Raw genomic sequence first — 27682 nt, 5'->3', positions numbered from 1 at the left:
TAAATTCCTTGTAGCATCAGCTACCAAAGATTCAAGGTCAACATTTCTCAGCTTTTACACTGGCAGAGCTTTCCTCCACAGGATCTCTACAATATCATATTTTATATATTAAAAATTTCAAGTGAGATTTTCTTGTTGCCTTGAATCCTGACAAATGGAAAATATTCCAGCAGCAACAATCCAGAGTGCTATAGAAAAGCAATAATTATTACTGGGTTGAGACATGGACTCAGGGTAGGCAAAGAAGCAACTGCAATCTGTCCCCAAGCAGCTCAATAATCAACACTCAGCTACAGATGGCCTGTGCTTGGGCTTTCCAAACACCAGCAAAACTCCACATTTCATCAACATGCTCCTAAGAAGCCAACAATGGCTCCTTTTGCCAGATAAACTACAACCACCACGTGGTCAGACAGATTTAGCCACCACTTTCCCTTGATTTTAAACAATCAGTATTAGTTTCTGCATCCTTGTGCAGCCTGGATGACCAAATAAGCCTCCATCCTTTTCACCTTTTCTTTGTAGGAGGATTGGTATGAAAATGGGAAAGAGGGGCTGGAATCTACTAGAGTCCAAACCCATGGGTAACATCAAAGCAGAGCAATTGTGAGCAGAGCAACTTCCTTTTCCAATCTCATGGTCCTGTCATGCTACCACAGCCTCTGTTCTTAGCCTTCACCCTGCTTTGGCCCCAGTCCACAAGCATTTGGAAATAACTAATTAATATGGAAGACAACCTTCAAGCTGTTGACACTCCTTTAAAGTGAAAATGGGAAAAGTAATTCCTTTTATCACAGTAATAGAAAAGAACCTGGAGAACACCTACTCTAACAGTGATTCAGACAGGTTTGCAACAGGTACACATCCAGTATCTCCAAGCAATGCTGCATGTTTTAATAACATGGTAAAGGCAGTTCATTATTCAGTCCCTATTTTGGAGTGAAACTTATGAACAATGCAAGAAAGTGACTGTGCTTCAAACTATTTTTATTTACATTACATACCAGTTATCTGATATTTGAAGCTAATTCTTCAAACTTCATTTCCTATGTCAACACCAGACTTGATTTCCATAGTTACAGCCTTCATTTGTAAGCACTTTATGTGATAAATTCAGAGTCAAATGTAAAGAAAATTACACTCTGGTTCTTGCTTTAAGTTGTAAATTTTTAGCACTCTCTATTTTAGCTTTTATGTCATGAGGTTTTTCAAAAAATCTCACAAAGACCGGCTCATTTAATAAGGAGGCCAGAATCTGTTCAAAGGCAAAAGACCATTCCTGGTTCCCTTCCAAACTCTGTGCTCTGCCTTCACTCTGCTCAGAGCTGCTTTCCTCCTGCCCCTCTCTGGGCACTTCAGCAGCCACTTCTGTAACAGCAACTGGACTCCTGACAGGTGACATGGGACTCTGCAGCCTTCTGCCAACTTCTTCCATTTTCAGCAGGAGGCTGGTGACCACCGCGATGGCCCGATACAAGAGCTCCTCCTCAGGATCCCCGTGGAACAGATTGTAGAGAGTTTTTGAGAACTGGATGAACTGAGACTACAGAGAGATACAGAGGAGAGTGCTCAGGGAAGAGCAACACAACGGTTGTGTTTCACTGCCTGTTGCATTCTCAGTCCAGTGCCTGCTGCTGCTCTAATGACAGCAGGGACTAGCCCTGAGAAAGCTGTGTGTGTCTCCAAGTCCCTCTCTTGATACATCACAGCAGTTTTAAAAAGCCACAGTCTAATGGCTGATGTGAAGATTTGAAATTAAATGTATCCTACAAATCCTTCAGAAATATTGTAATAGGACTTAAAGGGTACTAAAATGGACTTAAATAAGACTCAAACAGTTTACCTGATTCATTCTTGGCAAATCCTTGACATTTTCTTCTTTTTTAACAAGTTCATCTTGCCATTGCTTCAGATATGCCTGAATGTCAACCTTCCCCTTCCCTTTTTAAAGGAGAAGAAGTGCAAAAAAAAAAAAAAAGTGAACAAAAAAGAACTGAGACCTTCCCATGAGGGATGATAAGCAAAAGAACTGGCACCTTCAATGTCATTTCTTCCCACAGAGTGGTGTGGCCAAGGGTTTACAGAGAACCAGAGTTTACTTTTGCCCTTTTGCTCCCATGACTACACTTACATAAGAGGACAGAATGTTAGCAGCACGCTAAGGTTGATGTTGCTGAATATATTCTGTCACCACACACTTTCCCAGCCCTACTCCCCCAAAAGACACAGTTACCAAATGTGCCACCAGGATTCTTTTACCTTTTTCTGGGCTGCTCTTCAAAGAATCACTTTCAAGATTATCCCCAACAGATGAAACTACAATTTAGAGAAAGAAAAATAAAAAGTTACTTACTTCAGAAAAGAGGACCAATGTTTCATTTCCCTTATCAAAAATTCCTTCCTTAAGGCACAAGACCCTCAATGTTCTCAGCACAGATTAGGTCAAGAAGAAACCACATGGTAAAATCTGCATACTTTCTATAAAAATAAAAGCCACTGTGAGGCAGAAGATCACCAATGAAACTGATATCAGTTAAATAATCTTTATAATATTCATGGTGCACGACTTGAAGAGCAGCAGGAACAGTACCTATATATTGTCTACTTTAGGCAGATTTTAAAACCAAAAAGGGATCTGTCTTCTCTGTAAAAATCCCATTCTTTCAAGAGTATTTGAAACGGATTATTTTATCAACTCCATAAATTTACTAAACCTTTTTCAGCTCACTTGGTCTAAAATGAAAGCAAAGAATTTTGAAATGCTTATGTGCCCCAAAGTATGGATTCGGTATTTTAATTCTTGAGGCAGAAAATACCATTCCTTTATGTCCATGATGCAAAAATGAAACAGCCATCACTTCAACAGGCTGCACACAACGCTGGCAAATGCCAACCAAACACACTCCCCTATTTCCATGTAAACATCCACGGGCCTTTGAACTCCACCATCAGATGAGCTATCCACAAATTCTGCACAAGTTTATTAAATTGTAACTATCTACAGAAGATCTTCACAAGGGATTCTGTTAACAGGGATATGATTTACTGGATTTACTTGTTTTCAGAAGAAAGCTCCTCATTTTTCACAGGATAATTAAGAGATTCTTTCTAGTATTCTGCAGGCAAAACCTCACACTCTGGAGCTTACCACTGAGTTGGCTGAAGTGCATCAGTTCTTCTTTTGAAAGATCATTCCCTTTGGAAGGGCTTAGAGATTCTACTTCAGTAAAAGCTGCAATAAATGATTAAATAAAGTGGGTTCATGGTGCCCAGGCATTACCAAAGCAGTGATAACAATGACAAAAACCAACAACAGCTCTCCCCAAATAACACAGTCTCTCACTTACCTGGAGGGATGTGCAACTTAAAAAGAAACTTGAGTTTGTCAGTGAAGCTTCCGTTATACATCGTATCTGTTAGGGGAAAGGACAGTCTATTCAACTGGACCAAACTTTAAAACACCCTCTTAATTTAAACAAATACAACCCAGAGAGGTTGGATCTGGACATGTGCCCTACCTTACAGGGAGTATAGTAAGATATGAAGCTTAAAGAAAGCTCTATCACCTGTGGCTGAGCCTGGGGTTAGCCTACACTGATGAAAGAACACTAATAATGTCTATGACTTACAAACCACAGCACCAAAAGAAATAAAGTACTAACGTCTCAGCACTTCCCTTAAATTTTTGTTTCCTGAACATACCACTTTGAAAACAAGATGAAAGGAACAGAGCAGTGAGCCAAGAAAACTTTCAGTTTCCCAGAGGAATAAGGCATTGGTCATCCTGCACAATCAGTGTAAAAGATGACTTAGTAAGAAGATTTATCATAAACCAAACAGGCTGGGCAATGAGATCAGACCATTCTTCTTTGTGGATATATTGACAGCCAAGCCATATTTAAATTTAATCTCCAAAAGGAAATTATTCTGCCTGTAATAAAAATCACATTATTTGACCCTGTGTTAAGAGATTAAATCTCCTTAGCTTTTTGTACAGAATATGGAAGGTGATACACCCCAGGACTACTCCCAGGAGCCTGGTGAATGTGCTCATGTATGTTCTGTTGCCATACCAAGAACACAGGCAAATTGTTTGAAGTTTATAAGGCAGTTGGAACCCTCATCCATCAGTCGGAATGTCCACAGAGCCAGAGAGTCTCTGTTTGCACAGTGTGACCAGGGGCTCAGGAGGTGGCACAGAGCCCTGAACTGCTGGCAGTCTATCCGGTACTGCTCGAGGTAGGGCAGGCTGGCATCGTGGTGCTGCAGGACAGGACTATTTACACTCCAGTAACAGGAAAGAAAATGCTCCTTCTGCAAAGCAAAGATAAAACATTAGGTTTCAGGAAACAACAAGTCTCTCTGAGGGAAAGATGAGAGGAGTTAACTATATAATGAGTAGTACAGCTGGCATGTAAAACATATATTGAGTCCAACCTTTATCTCTATTTACTAAAACCATTTCAAAGTCTACTGTTAAGATGGCTGTTGGGTAAGTGAGGAAAATGGCACATTACCTTGAATAATTCATAAAGCTCTTCAAGATCACTAGGACTGAATTTTACTTCTTGAGACACAACACGTAGCTGAAACAAATTCAAGGAAAAATTAATTAAAGTGTCTTCCCTCTTTGGAATAACATTATGGGAGACTTAAGATTACATTAAGAGACAGTTTGCATATTCCAGGTTTTGGCATGTTACAATTAGAAATAAGAAAAGCAGTTCTTTTAAAAAGTAATCAGAAGATTATAGATTAAAACAATTAATTTCTCAAAAAAAAGACAAGCTTAAGGCTAGTCACATTACTAACATACATGGAGCCTACATTGTAAAATCCAGGAGATAAAACTCAATTATTTATAATGACATAACATATAGCTTCCTTTAAATGGGCAAATGCATGTTCAGCTCTCAAAAGTGAAGCTGAATCCTCATTTTTTTAATTAAAAAAGAATTGTTCACAGCTTTTAAGAAACAAAGTTTGCTGTAACACCAGCTTCTAACTTCACAGTATATATGTTTTGTAAAACTAAATACAACAATGCCATCTCAGCATAACCACCAGCATTTAGTTTCTGTTGCTACAAGGCACATTTACTACAGAAAGAAGCACTAGGTGGTGGACAGACTAGTATTATCATCAGGCTTTGGAAATGAGCCACTGAAGAAAACAGGCAAACAAAGGAAGCTGCTCACAACCTCCACCTTCACTGAGCAGTCTGAATTGAAAGGATGAGATAGGCAGACAGAGAGCTGCCACACTACCAGACACTCACACACAACACAGACAAAAAGCAACCCCGGCTGAATGCACTACAATAACCTCTTCAGGGCTGCTTCCTGCACTAAAAATGCAGGTGCTTAATTGTTTTATTAGGAGTATTAACATCAGCAGATAGAAATATAGGTCAGCCTGTTCCAATCCACACGAAGTGTGAGAGATGCACCAGCCTTTTGAAGTGGTTGGCAATGGTGCTGCTTGTAAGGAGACCAGAAGGTCATGCTGTGATTTACAGCCTGAAAACATCACAGGCCAAGCCTCAGTTAACAGACACCCTGAAGGGGTTCAGTATAAAACCATACATTTGGCCTGGAAAAGTGCAGCTCTTCTCAGAACCTTCCAAAAGGGAATGGATCTCATCAGGGAGAAGGCGGAAACTCTTCCAAGTCACTCACCACATTCTGCTTGGTGGTGGCTTCCAAGGTCTGGATGACATAAAGCCGGTTCCTGCAGCGCAAGCTCTCAACGTCCTCGTAGCGAATGTCACCGTACCTCTACGGAGAAAAGCACCCTCCATGCAATCAACTGCTGCGAGACACAGCTAAACTAGTGGTTTTGTCTTTCCTGCATCTAAGCACAATATAGACCTGGACACAAAGGAAGATCACAGAAACTCTGGGGAAAATATCATTTATTAGAGCACTAACATTCTCCTTAACCAGCGTAACTTTTAAAAGGGTGTTTGAAAGGATGTTTCAAAGAGTGGGAGAAAGAAGAAACTGGAGTAGTTCCCCGTGTGGGAAGAAAAAGGAAGGGATTTTACTATGTGTTGGCTCTATATCCAACTCTGTTATCACATGGTGACTACTTCTGCAAGGCAGCAAAGTCTAAGATGTGCATGTTTTCAGGGATTGAAATTCATTCTATTGAAATTAAGAAATCAGTTAAGTAATTTCTGAATCATTCCTGGCTACCTCTGTAATTTCTGAAGGACATGAAAGGTGTCTGAGCACAGGAGTGAATAAATGCATTTATCTTTAAGGAAAAGTGGGATAGGAGGCAAGAACTAGAAACAAATCACCAGAGAAATCATGGAACAAATTATTAAACAATTAAAATCTAAACAGAAACCAGTTGATCAAAACAGGACAACATTCTTTATCAAGACCATGTCAAATTGATTAAATTTCCTTTTATGAGGAAATTCAATAGATTCAACTTCTCTAAGTTTTTTGACACTTTTCAGCAGCACAGGCAAACAGGAAGGCATGGCCTAACCATGACCACCATGCACCATGGGCAAAATTGCTTCTAATAACAAACTTTGAGAACAAATGAGCAATAAACAACCAAATTAAGCAGGACATCCAGAAGCTCTTCTGCAGTATGTCTGTCCCCTTATCAGCAATGCCCTTTAAACAAGATATGAAAAATTGCCACACAGACAAAAGAGTCTGAACACATTAACTTTGATGAAAGGTTAAAGAAACTGGTTGTATTAAACCCAGCAAAGTAATAGATCTGGCAACTCCCTTTTAAGGGAGCAATCTGTTAAAACTCATTCTTCTCACTTAGAGTCATGATGAGGCTGGACTCCAGCTGAGCAGCCTGATCTAGCTGTCCCTCCTCACTGCAGGGGGGTTGGATTAGATGGTCTTTAAAGGCCCCTGTCAAACTATTCTATAACTGATTCTACGACCAGACTTGAAAGGGTAAATGATGAACAACCACCTAACAGCAACAAGGAGCTATGGAGAAAACCACAGCCAAATCTCCTCAATACTGCTTTATGAACATCCAAGAGAAATTAACTGAGTATTTTCCCACGTGGGCAGACAAACCCTACGGTGGACTAGAGTTTTTGCAGATTTTCTTTTGTGGAACTGTTTTAACAACACTAGATTTTTTAAAAGGATGATCTGGGAGGATGCTGGACAGGAAGCTGAACTGGATAAGCTGTTGAGTTTTGTTCCAGAACTGTCTTTCTGTGTTCCTGTGGAGACTGCTACCAGCATCCCTCTGGTTTGAAACAAAGTGGAAGCAGACAGAAATTGCATCTGTGAATTGTACCTGTTTCACTGGTCTGGCTTCTGAGCACTGGTATTGGGCAATGGCCTTAGTAAGAATATACATACAATATATAATGAAAATTTGAATTAATTTAATGTGATAAAATGTTATACAATCTTCCATTCTCTAGGTAAACGTGACTTCTTAATGCCTGATTAGACTGCCAAAGAATCTGCATTTGTGCAGAGTTAAAGGAATGACACTGAACTACATTTTAAAATTCAACTCCATATCTTTTCACTTACTCTCTGTGATACTGTTGTTTATACAGGTGTTCATGAGAGAAATGAGCTTATCTCTGTTCACTTCTTCATAATTTGTAACCTATTTGCAGAATGACAACTCTCCATTGCAGCAATCTTCCCATTTCAAAATTTGTTTTATTTTATTTCCACAGTGATATGAAAATAAAACCCTTCATCAGACCACAACTGTGTTGAAATTAACTGTCTGGTCAAAATGGAAAGCAGGAAATTGACTCTTACTTTGTATGAGCAGTCTCAAATATGAGACACTTGCCAGCACTGAAGAAACTCTGTTTCAACTGAAGACTTGAATTTGAAACTGAATTTGTGTAAGAAAAAGGGGCTGTGATATATAAACTGGGATATGGGCTTAAGAACAGGACTGTCACCTTGGAAGTGGAAAATTCAGGTTCAAAGGTCTGCCCAAAACAATGCTCAAAAGCCATATCAGATACTATTGATTTGGTGCCATCTCCTGCAGAAGAAAGTTTTTGTTTTTCAGTCATGATTCCATCTCTGTGAAAGCTTCAACTTACACTTCTGAATGCAATATACAGCACTTCATTATTTACCATCTCTGGTCTCTATTCTGCAAGTATTCATCCTCTCTTTGAACTCTCAACTTTTTTTTCAAGAATCTTACAGAGTTTTCCAAACATGATTCTTCAGTATAACATTCTTTTAAAACAATACCATAGCAGAACAAACTTTTTTATGATCAGCCCAGTGCTATAGAGACAGTTCCAAGAGAAACTGAGTTTCTGATTCTTGACACTGTTCACCCCATTAAAAGCAGCACCCTCTTCTTAGAAAAAAATCAAAGAAGACAGTTTCTAAATTGTACAAATTACAGTTAGTTAATCTTTTCTGAGTCAAGGTCAGGACACTTTTTCAAAAGAGATGTTCTGTGGATTTTTTTACTAAAAACATGACTGTGAATCAGAAAACAAAATAAGTATCACACAGATAAAAGAAAGCAGTTAACAGAAAGAGCAAAATGTGAACATCTTTTCTCTCAGCTTGCCTGTCACTTCTGGTGGGCTGAGCAGAAACCTATCTACAAATAGATTTAATACTCTGATTCACATCAGGACAAGGGAAAAAAAAGGTCTCATGGACATCTGGGGACAAATAGGAGAAAACCCAGTGCAGAGCTCCAAAGCTTAACATGGCAGAAAGTAAACTTGCAAATTGAAATGAAGCCCTTAAAGAGCATAGCTGTTCTTCCTCACCCAATACATCTCTAGATGCCATTTAACCTATGCCATAAACTATTCAAGTACACAGCTTCCCATATGCATTGTTATGTCAAAAGGTACCAGTATTTGCAATGTGCAGTAATCAGTCTCAAATTAGCATAACACAAAGGCTGTTTCTGCTGCATTTTGTCATTTAGTCAACATACTAATAATATGAATGAGGGATGGTAATACATGACCTGTGATGAATCTTGGGAACTCCACTCAGGACAGACTAGAAGGCACTTTCCCAGCACTTAAAAACCCAAAACAACAGAAAAGCAAATCTATTATATAACCTATAATGTTTTCAGTGAGCCTCAACAAAGTAAGGAGCCAAATTTTTACCAACCCAGACAGATTTTCTACCCTAGTTTGTACAATGCAACTGCACTGTTCCAAAGTAGCCCATGAAACATTACCACTGCACAGGATGCAAGAACAGGCCCACAAGAACACATACTTCATTTGACTCTCGGATCAGATCAGTGATGTCCACTTTTGGAAGGTCACTCTTTGTATCACTGAGGTTGGAGCCCTGCTGCACAGCTGGAGGTAAAGGACTGTCTTTGTTAGTGACACTGTCAAAAAATCTGCACAAAGCAAACACATGAGAAATCAGCAGGAACCAGTTTACCACAATAAAACAATAACAATGGCATCTACTGAAGAAAAAACGTGCAGAGAATGGGGAAAAACAAAGAATATCAGAGTCAGTAGCACAAATGTGCTATAATAGTAACAAAGATACACAAACATTGGAACTGCCCGCCCAGAGAAGGTTGTAGACCTTCTAGCCTTGGGAGTTTTTAGGACTGAGCTTATGTGACCTAGTGCTAGCAGCAATCCCCCTTTGAGTGGGAAGTTAAACTAAACTCTTTCCAAGGTCCCTTCCACTTGGCATTCCCCTGGTTTTCTAATCCATATAGCAAGGTTGTACTAGTTGGGACAGAGAAAAAGGCTTGTCCTGAACTGTGAACAAGACAAAGTTAACTCCCCCAGATGTGCAAGACAAAGATATGCCTGACCTGTACCTGATTATCTCACCCACATAAGAAGCCTAAATAGATCCAGTGGGGAAGCTAGATTTTGCAATAAACACCAGACTGCATGGTCTCATAATAAAAACTACATTTGCTTCAATAATTCTGTAGCTCCTACCCCATTCAAACATGCAACATGTAAAAGGCTCACTAAACAGAAATTGTTATTATCAGTTCTTAAGAGTCATAACTCATTAACTGCTATAGCACAGTAATTTTACTGTTTTAATACTCCACAGCATCAACAAGAGAATTTAGTTAGTGAAGAAAAAACTGCACAAGTTTTGTTTGCAGTATGTCAGTTTAAAGCACACTTCATCCTGCTAACATAGAACAAACATCTCATCATGACTGAGGAGTTCACCATATTTTTTGGTCTTATTTCTGTTTTAAACCATTAACAGCAGATGATTCAGCAGCCTAAACTACAAGAACCAAGCTGAAGAACTTGCTGCTGTAAGTTGATGCCTGAACTGATGTCTGGAACAGTCATAACGTGCTTTAGATATTCTTATCAAGGCAATCTGCCTTCTATACATGATACATATTCAAGGTTAGAAGCACATTGCTTGTTCTTTAAAATTCACAAAATAGTTATGGTTTTAGTAGAACTTGAATAGAGGATGGGCTGTTCAGAGGATGGAGGCCCATTTTCCAGCCACCTCTTCAAGAATTTCAGCCTGAGATGAGCACTAATTCCTTTGAAGCCTTTGGAAGTCTTGGCTAGATGTCTTCTCAGCTACCTCAGAATGATTTATGTGCATGCAATTATAGCAGCTGCTATGTAGCCTGAAAGAGTAACAGTTACACTGATACCTGTTGAGAACAGTGACTGCTTCTGCATCATCCTTACAAGTGAGCAACTTCTCCATGTTGTATTCCAGCACTGCAAGGCCCAGCTGCAAGATTGCCTTTATTCCATCATAGAAGAAACAGTCCACCACATTGACTGCACATTCAATTGGCAGCACACTGATAAAAAGGGTAAGGAACCAGGAGAGAGAGACCGAGGAGAAAAAAGTCATGTCCGTCATGTGGTCTGTCAACTGGGGCAGGTGAACCCTGATGAGCTCCTCAAACACTGCCTGATCTACCAAGGCACCTGCAGGGAAAGGATAACAAAACCACCACCCAATCTTAACACAGAGAAGCACACTCCTCAGAGCACCAGCCAGAAACAAAGTTCCTGTCCTAGTGCAGCTTTGTTACACAAGCACACACAGGCCCAGCTGCATGGAACCACTGGCTCCTTCCCCCAAGCTGGAAGCTGTGCTCTCCATGCCTGGGGACAGCCTTGGGCATGCTCCAGGTGTGCTGGCACTTTGGTGAGTACATGGCTGCCTCCAGTGACTCTTCTGGCAGCCAGTACAATCCCTCTGCAAAACGAGAGAAACTTCACACCCCATTTTCTTCTAACATATACACCTGTAAGAACTGCATATGAGATCAAAGTCCAAGTCCAGACCTGAAGTAACTCCTTTTCCTTTATCTAAACTGGCTATGTTTCAAATAAATAGTATGAATTGCAGATATAATTCCAAAGGAACAGTATAATAGTCTAAATTACTATTTCCTGAATAACTATGCCTAGAATACTGACAATATTCACATCCATGCCTATTTAAGGAGGAATCATGGGATGTTCTCCATTTTCTACTCCACAATACCAAAACAAATGCAATGGTTTCTCTCCACTGGTCAGTCTTCAGGTTGTTCCTTACACTGTTCTTAATGAATAACCATTGACATTCAGTATAGGTAGACATTCAATTCAAGACAGATAAAAAAGCAGATGGATGTTACCAATGATTCGGCGATTGAAATAATCAGGGAGCATCCTTTCACACACAGCAACCAAAAGCCAGAATGCTTCCTCCTCTTTAGCATACAGCAGAAGCACTGATGTCAGAATATTCATTGCCTGCAACATTCAACAGGAAAGGAAACATTTAAGAGAAAAGACGGTGAGAACACAACTGGTATTATTTCCTAGAATTTATATTTCTGAAAGCACTTTGCAGCACATTTTTGAAGTGCTGGGATAACCTACAGCCACATTCAGGACAAAAGTTTTACTTCTATGTTATTAAATACAGAAAAGAATATCTAAAGTACATAAAAATATTTTTAAGTGCTATATGTCTTGTTAGAATGCAAATGCATATATGAAGTGGACATGACAGCATTTATAAACTAATCCAAGTACAATGTAAAAACTCATTTTACACAAGGGCGTGAAATAAGCAAAGTAAGGGAACCACTAAGCAAGAAACTATTCCACATTTCTGTGACAGATTTTATGAAGTGCTACCACACTGCCATCATGAGCTAATATTTCAACAATCAGCACTAAGACTTTCAAAACTGCTATACCTGACAATATCCAATTTGTGGATTCCTGAATGCATAAGCTGTAAGAACTCTCCTGAGGGCAGAAATTCCTGTGTCACTTTGAAAAGCAGGGTGCTCAGGTAAGGAGCGGCGCAAATCTCGTTCAATTTCATCAGTAGCCAAAGTGCACGTTCCTAAGGACTTCTCCACCAACTCGGGGTAATAACCAGGGTTGGTTGCCATATCATTTACAGCACCTGCCAATACATTGCATTGCACAGTATTACAGGACAACAACAAAGCAGCAATTTGATTGTTTGCAATTTGTATAAAAATTTTGGTGTCTACAGAGGTACCTTATGAATCTCCAGATATTACTGAAGTCATGAGTCAGAGTAATTCTACTGGAATTAATGGAAACACTCAGCAATGAAAATTGCCAACGATGACTCCCAAAATGAACCAATTATATTTGTTATGCAATACCTGAGAAGAGCAGCCAGAGCTCTCCTCTTAATGCCTCTGGGATGCCTCTTACAACCAGGTCTCGAGTCTTCTTTGTTCGAAACATACTGACCCCATGGCCCCGTTCCGCAAACAGGATGTTCCACGACTGTTCCTTCATTTTTTCTTTCAACTACCAAAAGCAGAAGATAACAAGCATTAAGTATACTGGTAGATTCTCCTCAGGTTTCAGAGAACAGAAATAAATTTTGCTCCCAGTTATATTCATATAAACTGGAAACTGCAGCGTTGGAATCCATATTGATGTGTGAAATGAGTGCTGAAGCAAATCAGAGCAAAATCCAGCCCATGCAGAGCATAAATTTAGCATAAAATGCCATCTCATACATGACCTACTGTTCTTTAAAATATGTTTATACAAGATGAGACAGAAGGTAGATCTAATTCAGTATCCATCTGACAGAAACCAACAACTGCCACACCACAGAAAGGTCAAACAGACATTTCTCTGAAGCAAAACAATTGTTGATCAGGTGCTCCAGCTCATGTGAGGCTCCAGGGCTGAGACAGGGTGAATGTCACCACTACAGTTTCTGTGCATGCAGCACTAAGATTTAACATTGTTGAAGCAATTAAAGGTACTAAAAAGAAAAGTAGATTTTGTTCAACAGAGTATAAGAAGCAGGATTTAAAAATATGGACTCCCTTTTGTCCTGCCCAAAGGGTATTTGTTTTCTAGTATTTCTAATATAAAAATTTCATATCTTAATTTACTCAGTTCTGCTGAAAGACTTATTTTGAAATAAAACCTGTCTTCTTTCACATACTATGGAAAAGCAAAAATTGGATGATCTGCTGCAAAAACTACATAAATATTCTTGAGAGCCTAACTTTGTTAGACAGTGGTGCAGAAGAAGGAAACAAGGAAGAAGTTAAATCAATATCTTAGAACATTCTCCTTGCTTCCAGAGAGTTTGTAGTGACTTTGTATCTTGAAAATTCAGACATAAATACAACGTGTTCACTATCATAAAACAAACAGCCAACTCTTCCCTGAGGGGTAGAGGAGCAGGAAAAACTAACTCCATGAAGATAAGGCATATCATTATTAAACAAGATAAGTAGAAAATTGAATGGAGCTATGAAGAAGCACCCTGTGGACTCCAAATACAGAAATTGCAGATGAAAGAATACTGGCAAAGCCCCCGAGAAATCAGCAGCCTGGCTGGAATTCATTTTGATATACTTCACTCCTTTCCAATTCAATTCCAAAAATTGTTGGCCATTTTATCCCTTACCATTTTAGAGTCAAGGTTCTCAGCATCCTGAGGATGGTAGACAGTCATAAGTGCTTCTGTACTGACAGTTTTGCTGTTATCTCTCTGGCCCATCTTTGACTGTTCTGCACCAAAATCCTTTGGACTGTCAGTGGCAGAACCAGCTGCAACCTTGAAAAAAATTTAACAGTGGTGCTCGTAAATAACAAACAATCCCCCAAGAAGCAGCACTGATACCAGACCATTATTGCTCATTATATTAAGTTACCAGACCATTATTGCTCATTATGTTAAGCTACAGATTTCTAAAATAAATTATAAACAGCAGTCCCTGCTCTGCACAGCTGGGCTGTCAGGAGGCTGCTCTTGGGGAAAAAAAAAAGGCATCTCTCAAGCAAAGAAACTAAATTATGAAAGGACAAATATTCATAATGAGAACTGAGAATAGGAAGATAAAGAGGTCTGACAATCACCACCAAAAAAAACCCCATTCATACAGTGAACGGTATAGAAAAACTGAGAGCACTTAAAAACCAGCATTACAGCTGGAGTTGTTTTTCAAAACCTGATGAAAAACAAGGTAAAAGAGCCCAAACAGGAATGCATTCACAGTAGCACCATTGTCCAACTCATTCTCTTTCACATGGGCAAAGTTATTTATTTTTCTAAACCTTAAAACCAGAGATTCGTGACTTATTCCTAGGAACAAATTCTAAGAAATGAGAATTGCCAGAGCAGTTACCTCAGTACTTATGATGTGTTGTGGACTTGCAGTTGCATTGCATTTCATCCTGAGCTTTGCCACAAGCAGTCCAAAATCCCTCACCTCTGTGAAACGAAAAGCTGTTTTCCCTTTGGTACTAATGCTGACTCCTCTGTTGGCTGGATCTCCTTTATCCACCCCTGTGACCTATGGAACCAAGGACACATAAATTAAGCAAGGAATTTTACCTGCTTACTTGTAAAAGAGAAAACCTGTTAAGAATACATGTGTAAATGAAACAGTGTATGAAGCACACAAACAGACCAGGTAACACAAGTCACAGGTTGAAAGCTCAACTGCCTGTAGCTATTTTAGCAAAAGGCTCTAAGTATTACGCAACAGATTTTTGACAGAGTACCAGAAATCTTCAAAAACGTTTTCCCAGCTGTAAGTGCTCAGCTTCTTTGAAAACCTTGTCTCCTTCTACCCACTGAAGCAGTTGCTTTTTTTCTTACCATCCAAAAGCAGAGAAAACATGACTTTTGTAAGTAATCAAATAAAAAAAGTTTTACAAGACTGAATTTCCACTGAGAATACCCTGTCAAAACAGCTGTCACAACACATGACAGCTAGAGCTGACTTTAATTGTCGTGATGGAACAGTTATAGACTAGAGCAGTTAAAACAGTTTAATCATGCAAGTTCAAGTGTGACAACCATGAGAATCTAGACTGACTGGCACTGCTGATGTATTCATGTTGTTAAAGAATGGAAAACCACTGAGCACATTGCTGTAGGTAAAGAAGGAAAGACCTCTGAAATGAGGTAACTGCAGTCCTGCAGAACAAATAGTGAGGATCTGACAGTCCATAAGAACACATTTAGAGCCAGCTCCTTTAACACAGCATCTTAGGTTATGGAAGTCTCTATTGTTTGCAGCACTATTTACAGGCAATCAAATAAATTGTTTTATGCAGGTGGGGAACACCAAGTGTGCTGCTGAGATGAGTACAGCTCACCCCCTATGTCAGGTGTCTTATGTTAGTGTGTACACAGAGCATGTAAAGCAATTACAGAGCAATTCTAGAACCTGGCTTATTTGTAGGCTATTGTAAAATGTGTCTGGTGTTGATGAAAAGCTTTTAACACTGGACAACTGAAATGAGGCAATGCCCCAGATCACATGAAGTCAAGACAGAAACGAAAAGAGTTGGCTGTTTTTTTTCCCAGAAGTTATTCTGCAATATACTATAGTATTCTATTGAAATTCCAAAGCTGTGCCCTTTGCTATATGTTCTTTACTCTGGCCTTATAGTCTGTTGAGAATATCAGCTGTAATGGCATTGCTACTTGCTCAACACCGGGATTTTCCTAGACTTTTGAACAGACAGCACTGCTCAACTGCTGCAAAAAACTGCACTACTAAGCTAAGAAACATGCATGATTAAGAAACAAGCAGCATGATTACTGATCTTCAAACTCCTGTACCCAATAAAATTCTTTACTTCTTGAGAATGTCTTATTAACTCACCTACAAGTACTAAGAAAAAGCTTTTTCATTTAATAAAAAAGTATTAAAAAATTTGGATTCTGTACAGAGCTACAGAAATAAGAGTAAACAGAAAAGGGAAAGAAGACAGAGAAACAAGTCTGAAACATGAAAGCAGTTCCAGAAACCTACAAACAGAATTCCTACATATGGTATCCAGGGTAGGGGGAAATACATGACACCACATAAAATAAGAAGATTCTAATGAAAATCTGCTAAACTGGCATTAAACTAAACAAGTGCAAAACTGCTGGTAAAAGTGACTCTGATTTGTAGTTTGCATTACCTCTCTCAGTGGAATGATTACACTGCACAGGCTGCCATCCTGGCTAGCAAAGCAGATGTAGTTTTCTGAAATGCACATCTTCCCATGGGTGTTATAATGACTGAAAGGAACCCATAAGAAGCACTCGTGAACTTCCTTCAAGGACTCTTCTTTAGGTAGCCTGAAGAATGCACTAAAATGCTTACTGTGGGCATAGCTCTCCAAGCCTCTGGATTAAAAACACAACACATTGGTAGGAAAGAGAAAAGAAAAATAAATTAAGTTTTAAATGTCTTTACAAATACAAAAGTCAAAAATATCTTGGGAAAAGACAGTAAAATATCATGCTCTTCTCTCCCATAATCTATAGCATCAATTTGGAGGGTTCAATGTTTTTCTTGACGAGGCAACAAAGGGCAGGACCACACCTACCTGTACATCCACTTAACAAAAAATTTAAATATGTCACTAAACAAGGCCAGATTCAACAATGTTCTTACACAGTAGAGCACTACAGGGACTACAGATAGTGTAGAAAAGATACTAACAGCATTATGTGCTCTGTTTCCCCACACACCAGAATAATCCATTTAAAACTAGAACAAGTTTTGGCTTGATGGAGGGCTAATTAGCTAGAAATGTAGCACATGTTGTAAACATCTGCCAGGGGCTAATTTTTCACAGATAACTGCAGCCAGAAACAGTATTTTGGTTGTAGAGCAGCATCCCTCTCCAGCATTGCTACCAAACTGAGGAATAAAAGGAAAAGGAAGAACCTTAACCATTAAGTTACTGGTATCCATGTCTTTTCCCACCACCCAAAATAATGCTGCACCTCAGGAAAGCCATGCACCCATTAGTTATCATTTATCATACATCCCATGCAGTTATCATTTACACATGTCTATTAAATGATTTCTTCCCCACCTTATCTTCCTCATCAGGTATCTATGGAGACACTGTAGCTGTAATCTGAATTTTCTAATCCTAAATGCTGCAAGAACACCTTTTCAAAATTCAAACTAATATGAACCTTTTCGTTGTAAGACCAGCACTGAAGATTTGATCACCTCCTGCCTTCATACAGACTTTGGATCCTGACAAGTAACAACAAATTACAACGCCTCACATGGCTTTGGTCCAACATTTTAATGATTCACTTGGTAAAGAAAATATCAGCTTTGCTAATATTTACAATCTCTTTGAGACAAGGATTCTCTTCCTCTTTTACCTAAACAAATACTGGGCCCAGAACAGATAAACTATAAGCAATGCATTACCTCTTGGTGATCTGCAGAGGGTCATGAAGGACTGGATCATTCTCAAATGTCTCCTTGTCAAAAAGTCTTCTAACTGCATAGTTTGCCAGCTGCTCCATGAGCAGGAATGTTTCACTAATGTGCAAAAACATGGAAAAATAATGATCTTCCCCATGGGAGCACACATGAATGCTCTCTGTCAGAATCACGTTGGAAGTTTTCTCAAGTTTTGATATTTCATCCCAGGAGATAATAAGTTTTACTGAAAATAAAAATGTAAGAACATATGGGTCAGTTCTCAATATATGTCTGTATTAAAAAAGAAATGCAGTAGTAGCAGCTCTAATTAAATATAGTTAAACAACATAGCCAAATGATAACACACTTGGAAAGGACTACAAATTAATAAGCACAAAATGCATTTTCTTCATATTTACTAAAAATTAATTCCATTCGAAAAAATTTCATAGAAAAACATTAAAACACAGACCATGTATGACAACACAAGTTTACATCACCTTTTCCTTGCTCGTATCTGAAACTGCAAACAGCAAACAAACACCATCATATAAGCCAACCCCCTTCAACAGCTCACCAATAGGGCTTCTCAAATTCAATCCATCACGTGTTGGCATGTAGAGGAACTGTGCCCTTTAGCTATGGCGTTTCTCAATACAGATCAAAATCAGCTTTGTAAGGTTCCTATTTTCTGTATGTTTTCCATTTTTCACATAAATACAGTTATAGTACACACTATTAGAAGCATTTGTTTGGGCATTTAAAACTAATGTTACACAGGGAAAAAAAGTTATATGTAATTATAACCAGTATGCAGTGCACCCGTGTGAAATATTAAGCCTGTGTGTGAAGAAATAGCTGTAATCCTCAAAGAGTTAATATTGCAGCATGAACTAAAGATGAGGGACAAATTTTAGCTACAGCCAATTTCTGGAAGTCTGACTTCTCTCTGAAGCCTGAATTAAGGAAGCATAATAATGGATATTGAGTAGTGTATTACACAAATGTATGCATTTCCCTAAATTATGTTGGCAGTTTCTGCTCATCTCTGTAGACATCTGTTCACATGTCAAAATAGCTCCCTCAGCACACAGGAAGAATTCCTCCTAATCTGAAAGATGAGCAGTGCAGCATGAAGGGACACAGCTCAGCATCAAGACTCACTTACTTTCTGCTCCAAGCAAAAATGAGTAGAAGCTAAGGAAGTTGGTGCTAAGATACAGCCATCCTTGACAGGGCACTCTGCCCTTCCAGTAACTGCATGAGTAGTAGGTAATCAACTTCTCCTGCTCTGGTAATCCAAAGCACTTCTCAAACTTCATAAGACCTTCACGAAACTTCTCAGGATCATCTTCTCTTACAAAAGAATATTTTCCCTCTTCAGCAATCAAACCCTACAATAAAAAAATCACATTACTTCATGCGTGTGTCCATGGTGGTGGTTGTCCTATATGCACCTGCATGCACACAGCACAGCCTTCTTCCAACAGGAGAGCAAGTTTTAGAAGGGGAAGAAGAGTCTGAGGATCAAATCATAGGTCACAAATAAAATGTGCTATTTCAGACTCATCCACCAGGTCTCCAACACAGCTTAGGCAAGACACACATTCCTGTGTCTCCTCTTCTGAAACAGACATATTTTCCTCACTTAATCTCAAGAGTTCCTGGGCTAAATATTTAGCATATATGGAGAAGAGAAAAAGGAAAAAAAAAAGAAAAAAAAAAAAGAAAAAGAAAAACAAACAAAACCCACCAGACCATATGCTTCTCAGGCACTGTTAAAATTACTGTGAAATCATTTATCAACAGTTTTAGACCACTACCTAAAGGCATTTGATGTGTCATTTACTAAGTGGAGTCTATGTCCAACAATCTTTCTTAGTTGTGGGGCAGAAGCACAGGAACAATGACACATGTTAAAGTGAAGAGTCACATACTACTCAATCAGAGTAGGCAGCATTACAATGCTGTCCTTGAATATTCTATAGAGAACATATTATTTGTGTACAGTTAAAGGAAAAAGAATACACAGCCTTTCCCAATTGTGCCTGTTACTTACTCTTATCTTTCCCTGGACAAAGCTCGTAATGTCTTCATTTGAATCAAACACTGATAAAGTCTTCATAACATTGTGTTCTAACCACTCCCAATGTTCTGTTATTTCTTCTCTGCTGGATCCTATTGAAAAAGAAAGTATTACTTTAAATTAGGAGAGACTTCATTTCACCTAAACTATTCATCAAGACAATACTTAGCAAATTCCCGAGTCACAAGAGCAATTTAGATATACAAGTCAAAATCACAAGTCTTAAATTTCTTGTTACCTCTTGTGAACACTGAAAATGTATTCAGTGTACATGAAACATATGCACTGCTGTGTTTTTATCTTTCAAGTCCTTTATGCAGCTCTATTTCTGGCCATTAAATCCAAAAGCATCTCAGCTTTGCCAACATTACGTGGCTCAGTGCTGAAGCCTGAGTTGGACTGACAGTTCCTTCCTGTCAGCAGCACCTCCCCAACACAGGCAGCACAGCACCACTGCAACACTCCCAGTTTAACAGGCCAGAATGTGGGAAATGTGAGACCAAACCCATGAGGCTCAGCAGGAAATTAAATCTGTGCCTTTGATATCCTCAGCTTTGATCACTGGCCCACAACAGTTTCCAGAGCAGAACTTCAAGGCCTGCTGTGCAAAATCCCTTACACGTGTGAGGATGTAAAGCAAACATCACTGGAACCAGGGCAGCAGCAAGGGCTGAGATGCCAGGAGTAAAACTGCAGGGTTTCAGCAAATTCAAAACAGAGTCAGTGCTTTAAAGACAGTGACTCCCTATCAGATGCTGGGGGACAGGGAGAGTGAAAAAACTTACACAGGTTTGAATGAAGGCATTCTAGAATATAAATTAATTGACAGCTTCATCCTCCACAAGAATGCTCACCAATCAAAGCAGGCAGTGTGATCACATACTGTTGATACCCTCAAGCAAGAACACACCTTTAACAATTGCTTTTTTCTCAGCTTACTTTGTAAAGGGTAATTAACCAACTTTCAATGGACTCCACAGAATTAAAGTGGCCCTGTGAATGAATAGAAATTGCTCTAAATATAGTTAAATAGTCAGACTGTATTACACTGGGTGGATCTGCAGCTACACTTAACAAATTATATGAAGAGTAATTAACATAGCAATTACATCTCAAAAGTAATTATTTTTCTCAGACTACACATGTAGGCCAATTATTTGAGTCACAATGTGAATCAGAGGCACAGAGGTGACCCAGAAATAATGAAACTTTTTTGTAATTGTTTAAATGGTTTAAGAGCACTGTTTCAGACCCTTAATATGTAACAGCAGGAACAAAGTGTCATCCCTTCAATTTCTTCACAAAAGAAACAATCTAACACAATTAGGACAATTATATTATGTAGCTTGCTGTTGAAAAACATGCATATGCAGCACAAAATCTACATAAATTCAGTCCTGAAATGAAGATTACCCTTTATATTTTCCCAGGGGCTGACCTGGTGGCAGTAGAATTCATCAGAGCACACTTCCAACATTCATATTAAAGTACTTTTTTGATAGCCTATCACCAGGTCTGACTTCTTCAGAAGTGGTCCTGAAATGTTATTTACTGTCAATTCAACTGTTCAAATTCTTTAAGGCTGCCCTTTTAAAGTGACATGCAATTAGACTAAATTAAAGCAACAAGAACAAATTTGTATTTACTTTTCCATTCACTGTTGATTAGTAACACAACATGAGAAAGAGACAGAACTTATACTACAAGAGCAACAGATACGAGGAAGAATTCAGCTCTAACCATGACTGTGAACCTGTATGTTTTAACATGCAGAGACAAAGCAAACAAAAATATTAGGACAAGCATCTACTGTTATTCCTACCTACAGCACAGTTTGGAATAAGCTGATCCTGGGAGCTCATCCTGAACTGTGCCAAGTTATCCTTGCACCTTACAAAGAAAACTGTGCCTCTGTCACTGTAACAGTGCCCAAAGGCTGTGGTACCTGAAGGGCTCCTGCAGAAAGCAGGCAATCAGAAGGCGGAACAGGAAGAGTCCATAGTTCTAGTCTGAAAAACTGCAACCACACTCTGCTGTCAAGCTCAGGCTTGCAAATGCTTTTTAACCATTTAGAGGCCATGAGAATGAGTAACGATGTGAGAGGGTTAAGGCAGAGCCGAGTGCCCTGCTTTGCCCCTCCCTCGGCGCTCCGCACGTACCGCAGGCGATGGACCAGTACACCTGCGAGTCGGGGGTCTGGTGCAGGATGCGGAACGGGGCCACCTTCGACGTCGAGTCCAGCACTGCATCCAGGGTTCCCACCAGCAGCCCTGTTGTGTCCAAGAACATGAACACAGCACGGTGAAACTCGAGTTCTGACACGCACACTCCCCTCTGACTCCTTCCTTGGGGAACGGGAATGCTGCCCAAGGAAGGACTAATGAACTCTGAGAAAAGCACAAAGTATTCCCAGAGGAACTTCCTTGGGATGTGATATTTTGATCCAGTAAAAGACACGAGGCACAAATGAGGGTGAAGAAGTTTCTTGAGATGGCCCCTGTGGAAGTGACCATGCAGTATGTGAAACCAGAGCACAACCAGAAATGTAACAGGGCAGTCCCAGCCTCCAGTGAGCACAACCAGTAATTGAACTCCCTCTTAATTAGTCATTTACTGTTGTTCTGTTTTCCAGGCACAGGAAAGAGCCCTTCAAGACCATAATTGGCTGTCACCTCCCTGCCACTAAGTATTGAATTAGCTCCCATTCAACAGAGTTCAGATGAAAATATACCAATCTCACTAAAAAGACAAACTTCAGCTCTCCAGAACCAGGACAAAAACATTGTCTGGGAAAATGAGGGTGCATTTCATAATGACTCAAAATCATTCTCTCTCACTGTGCAGTAATAAAAGATATTAGCCCAGATATCTCAACTGATCCTTTAAAATCTAAAAATCAAGAAGTTCTAAAAGATGAAAAATCAGTACTGAAGAAACAATTCAAGCTTTTGATTCCTGATGCACCATAAAATCTTTTCTTGTTACAACAGAAACAAAAATACAATCAACAGGATATTATGCTTCTTTCCTGCATTTCCTATGTTTGCACCTTTCTAGCATGGCCACAGAAACAGAAAACTCAACTGAAGCAAAGTTGCCAAAGCAATCACACAGGGCTCTTAGTCTCCTAGAGAAGAACAGAAATATAAGAGATGAGATTGCCCAAAATATCATGACACAATTATTCAAAGAGCTGCTGTAAAGTCTGTTTCAGAAATATGTTGAGATCATGGAGGAAAAGCATTCCCAATAAATGCCAGCAGACAGCTGGAATACAAAACTAACATAGCCCTTATAGAATCTTTATATCTTTAAATACCCTTCTCTGTTTAACAGATTTTTTTTTTATTTTGGTTTTTAATATTCTGTAAAACACTACATTTAGACAACTTCAAATGCATCCCACAGAAGTTATTTTGGAATTTTTAGGTTGGCTGCTTTGGTACTTTGGGTTTTACTTTCTTTCCATTAACTCCCTCCCAAATTCTGAAAAATATAAATTGTGAAAAAATACAAGGAAACAAAATAAAGCAGAATGTATAAGTCTAGACACTCATCCTCAGAGCATGGTCTTCCTGAGGATACCCTTTCAGCATAGAGCCTGTGGGACTACCTCACTGTGGCTGTTAAAGTTTCAAATGTTTTTGCTTCTCCTCAAAAACATGGAAGTAAATAATAACAACAAACCACAAAAAAAACCCCAAAACCAACAAGAAGAAAAACAAAACAAAACAAAAATCTCCATAACCAGAGCAGTACTTTACATCTCTGGTCTTGTCTGCAATTAACAGATTGTAAATTGCTGTAGGAAAGTAGAATTATTTTGTAGTTCCTGACTGAAGACGGACACTGAATAAGTAACAACGTCTGTTTAAGCAGCTTTTGCTTACTGAATGAGTCATGCCACTGAGCTGATCTCAAAGATAGCTTTGCTTCAGCAAACATTGCATTGTTTCACTCACAAATCTCCTAACAACATTTGCTGTTATAATATACACTACGAGGATATTATTCACCATTTATAAGGCTAAGTCATCTTGAGCCAACGGTTACCACGGTGCACTAGAAAGGAGCACTCCTCAAAATGCCATCACAGCTCCTGTCTGCTTCGAAGGTCACCAGATTTTAGGCACAATGAACTGTAGCAGGTGAGCATCCACCACCTCAGCACTGCCACGAGTCAGGAATGGGATCCAGAGCACAGGTTTGAGCCTAAGGCAATAAACAGTACAGCATAAACCATGGCCATGGACACTGGCATAACTGTGAGGAACAAGCACAGGCTCACTCATCTTCTCATCCCAGTCCTGAAAGCCCTCCACAAGCTGCCAGTGTTTGGAATACTGCATTATTGATCAGGGTTGCTATACCCTCAAGTTCTGTGTGTTTCTCCACAGGCACTTCCTTGGATTGCTATTTCCCAATGGGAACCAAGGGACAACTTACAGAGGGTCCCTACTTCCATCTCTGCTTAAAACTAGAGGTTTTCCTGAGGATTCCACCTAATCATCCTCCTGCTTTGCTCTGAGAATTACTTCAGCTGTATCTTTGAAAAGTGATGCACATTTATAAGGAAAACTGGCTCTGCTTTTAGAAAACATTTTCAGTTTCATAGCTGCCTGAGTAAAACTACTGGTAAATACCCTGGATGCTTCACTAAATAGGGTAAAATAATCTAGAAACCAAAATAAAGGGAAAGGATCCAGAATAGCTTTGAAATACAGATGTATCATTCCCAAGATGTCTCTAAAACACTTGGTTATCAGCATTAGCACAGAGACATGCCACAAAAATTGAAAATTGAAATTTCAGTGAAAGGTTGGAACTTTATGACACCAAATACTCATTTGCATCACTACACCCAGCATAGCCATCTCCTAATCAAGGCCCTTCCTAAACTAGAACCAAAGACACAGCTCTGTGACCAGCATGCCTAATCTCACTAGACCTTAGTTACAGCACATGTATTCACAATGACATTCTTATCCATCCACTCTGGAAAACCTGATCAGCTGTCCCAGAGTGGCTCTGCAGGAGACAGAATGACCAGAGGACATGGTCACACCACTGTATGGAATTACCCAATGGAGCACCACTCAGACAGGTTACAGCATCTGAATCCTTCAGGAGCTCTGGAACAGAGAATGCAGTGCAAAGCCAAGCAGGGAGGGAGGCAAGGCTGAGCTGGAGCTGCTCACAAGTCATCCACACAACCAAACTCACAAGGGTGCTGTGTGTGCACACAAGCCACAACAGCTCCCTGTGACATCTACAAACTGGTCCTGCCCCTGTCAGTCCAGAGGGGTCATACAAACAAATCCAACTGCAGATTTCATTCTATTCCTAGGATTCCCCAGAATCCTCTGCTGACATCTATCTCTTGCTCCTTGGTCTGTACCTTTCTCCAGGCACTGGCTGCTTCCTCAAAACTTCCCTCCTTAGAGCCTGTCTTACCAACTGTACTCCTGTATTTTTGGGAACCCTTTGTCACGTCCCCATTAGTGCTATTCAAACCCTGCAGCACTGCCCATCTTTGTTTCCACTCCTGTCCTGAGGCATTGTCCCCTCTTCCCTCGTGACTCCTGCACTGCTGCCTCCCTCCTTTCACTCCTCAGTGCTGCCAGTCACCTCGGGCCTTGTCTCACCAGCTGTAAAACGCTCTTCAGGAGGACAGGATTGTACATTTGGGATGATTTCATAACACAGCAGCTGTGCTTTGCTTTTTCCTAAAGAAGTGCTAATTTTCTCAAGCACATGTGACATGCAGCAATATCAAATTAAAGCTGGCTTATACCTAGGAGGTTTGAGTATTTCCAAACCTGCAAACACAAATGTAATTGCATTTTTATGCAACTGCCTTGTTAATCTTTCTTAATCACAATTTTAATTGAAGAACATCTCACTCCTTTTGTTTCTGTCTAGGGAAAGACGTAACTTGCACAGAAGAATCTGTAAGAATTTATAAGAAAAGTTACAGAAATAAAATGTGCAATGCCACATCAAAAAAAGCATACTACAGCAACTATCCCACAAACAAAGTGTTTTTCCCACACTGTCAACAGCCACCAAGAACAGGAGAGCAGTTACAGACAAAACCCAAAGGGCACTTGCAGGGCCCAGCTGTCTACCCAGCTGTAAGCCCATGAGGAGGTTTTCAGAAGAACAATTTATTCCAGTTCTCATTGTTCCACTTTAATCACAGTACTTAAATGAATTTTATCATGCAGAAAGTCAACTTTCACAGCAACTTGGTTTCCTTGGCTTCCAAATATACCAGGGTAGAGAAGCCTATCCCCACAAGACTTCCCAGCTCACAATATATCACCCTTAGCCCTAAGCCAAGGCCTGACATCCCCTATCTTCTTATCATACTATGATATGAATAGCAACCTGGGATTTTGGGATGCTTTCTTTCACACTTTCCATGTGCCCTGCCCATGGTTCAGATGCCAAGGAAGAATGACCCACCTCCAGCTGCAAGGGCTATTTCTATGCCTGAAATTCACCAGAAAGAAGTTTGAACCTTGTGGTTTTATTCAATAAAATTAATAAGTGTTCCCACAGGACAATTATGCCTCATGTTTAACATAGCTTGCTTTAGGATAACACAAATTAGAGAAAACCTAGAAAAGCTACAGAAATGCAAAGCACTCGAGAACCACATCCCACTGAGGAATGACTTTACACTGATTCCCTGGAGCATTTCTCCTTGACAGGGTCAATGACAGACGCCACCAGTCTATAAAGGAGTCAGTTCTGGTCAGAATAGCTGCCACCATCACAGAGGTCTCAGCAGTAGCTGGGGCCCCTGCAGTGCCTGATGATAAAACAGGCAAGAATTATAAATAGAAACTCAGCTCCATACCTTGAAGTTCTCATGGAATAAAGTTTATTATACAACGGCCAAATTCCTGTCCCGCCCCTCTGTCACCCTCCTGACCCACCACTGCTGACAAGCCCCATCAAATCATACGCTCGCTTTTAAAACAAGCAATCCGAAATGCCTGAGCAGCAGCTCATCTCGAGCAGCCCCAGACGCGCGCAGAAAAAGGGATTTGGAAAGGAACAACAAACCAAGACAGATCAGTCCTTCTTCAGACGGGTGCGCTTGCACCAAGCCGCCCCTGAGCCGTGCCAGCCCCGCGGGAGCAGCGGCTCCGCACCCGAGCCGGGCGGGCGGTGCTGCACGGTGACCCGGGCACCTGGACCCTGCCTGCTGCCCGGCCCTGCCCGCTGCCCGACCCTGCCCGCTGCCCGGCCCTGCCCGCTGCCCGACCCTGCCCGCTGCCCGGCCCCCTGCCCGCTGCCCGGCCCGCCCGACCCTGCCCGCTGCCCGGCCCCTGCCCGCTGCCCGACCCTGCCCGCTGCCCGGCCCTGCCCGCTGCCCGGCCCCCTGCCCCTGCCCGCTGCCCGGCCCTGCCCGCTGCCCGGCCCCTGCCCGCTGCCCGGCCCCTGCCCGCTGCCCGGCCCCTGCCCGCTGCCCGGCCCCTGCCCGCTGCCCGGCCCCCGGCCCCTGCCCGCTGCCCGGCCCCCGACCCTGCCGCCCCCGGGCCGCGCTCCCCGGGGAAAGGAGGGCGAGGAGAGCCCCATGAGAAGCCCAGCAAGGGGCTCCGGAACTCCAGCGGTCCCCTCCCTGCCCCTCCGACTGGAGTCCCGGGATGGACCCCCGTCCTCCCGCTCCAGCCTGCCCCGGCCCCACGGGGGCAGTACCTGCCAGCCCGCCTCCGCCCTCCTCGCCATAGCCCCGCCGCCTCTGCAGCACGAAGTACTGGTTGGAGCGCTCCTGCACCCACAGCTTGAGGGCATTTTTCAGCAGCACCTCCTCAGGCTTCAGCCACATCGCGCGGCCCCTCACGGCGCTGCGCTCCCACCGCCGTGCCCGCTCCGCGCTCGCGGCTGCGGAGCCAGGCA

The 27682-nt window shown here is 40.9% G+C and overlaps 1 protein-coding gene across 3 annotated transcripts; it reads right to left on the bottom strand.

Moving 5' to 3' along the window:
• Positions 1-966: 966 nt before the first annotated feature.
• TBC1D8B (TBC1 domain family member 8B) lies at positions 967-27682 on the bottom strand. Of its 3 annotated transcripts, XM_064426888.1 has the most exons (21): positions 27482-27681; positions 21931-22041; positions 19745-19863; positions 18854-19079; positions 17689-17929; positions 16430-16637; positions 14635-14802; positions 13914-14063; positions 12637-12787; positions 12193-12407; positions 11623-11740; positions 10636-10921; positions 9240-9369; positions 5679-5777; positions 4518-4586; positions 4074-4314; positions 3348-3413; positions 3149-3232; positions 2260-2316; positions 1844-1941; positions 967-1543 (listed from the first exon to the last, which is right to left on the bottom strand). In XM_064426888.1, the coding sequence occupies exons 1-21, from the start codon at positions 27609-27611 to the stop codon at positions 1136-1138; spliced, it is 3375 nt and encodes a 1124-aa protein (XP_064282958.1). In that variant the 5' UTR covers positions 27612-27681; the 3' UTR covers positions 967-1135. The 3 variants fall into 3 exon arrangements, 2 of the variants coding, with proteins under 2 accessions (XP_064282958.1, XP_064282959.1); XM_064426889.1 differs by lacking the exons at positions 967-1543; positions 1844-1941; positions 2260-2316 and adding an exon at positions 2344-2478 and having other exon boundaries at positions 27482-27682; XR_010365848.1 differs by lacking the exons at positions 967-1543; positions 1844-1941; positions 2260-2316; ... (2 more) ...; positions 4074-4314; positions 4518-4586 and having other exon boundaries at positions 9240-9325.

Source organism: Passer domesticus, chromosome 7 (assembly GCF_036417665.1).
Source record: "Passer domesticus isolate bPasDom1 chromosome 7, bPasDom1.hap1, whole genome shotgun sequence".
NCBI lineage: Eukaryota > Metazoa > Chordata > Aves > Passeriformes > Passeridae > Passer > Passer domesticus.
This window is presented reverse-complemented; position numbering and strand designations above follow the sequence as displayed.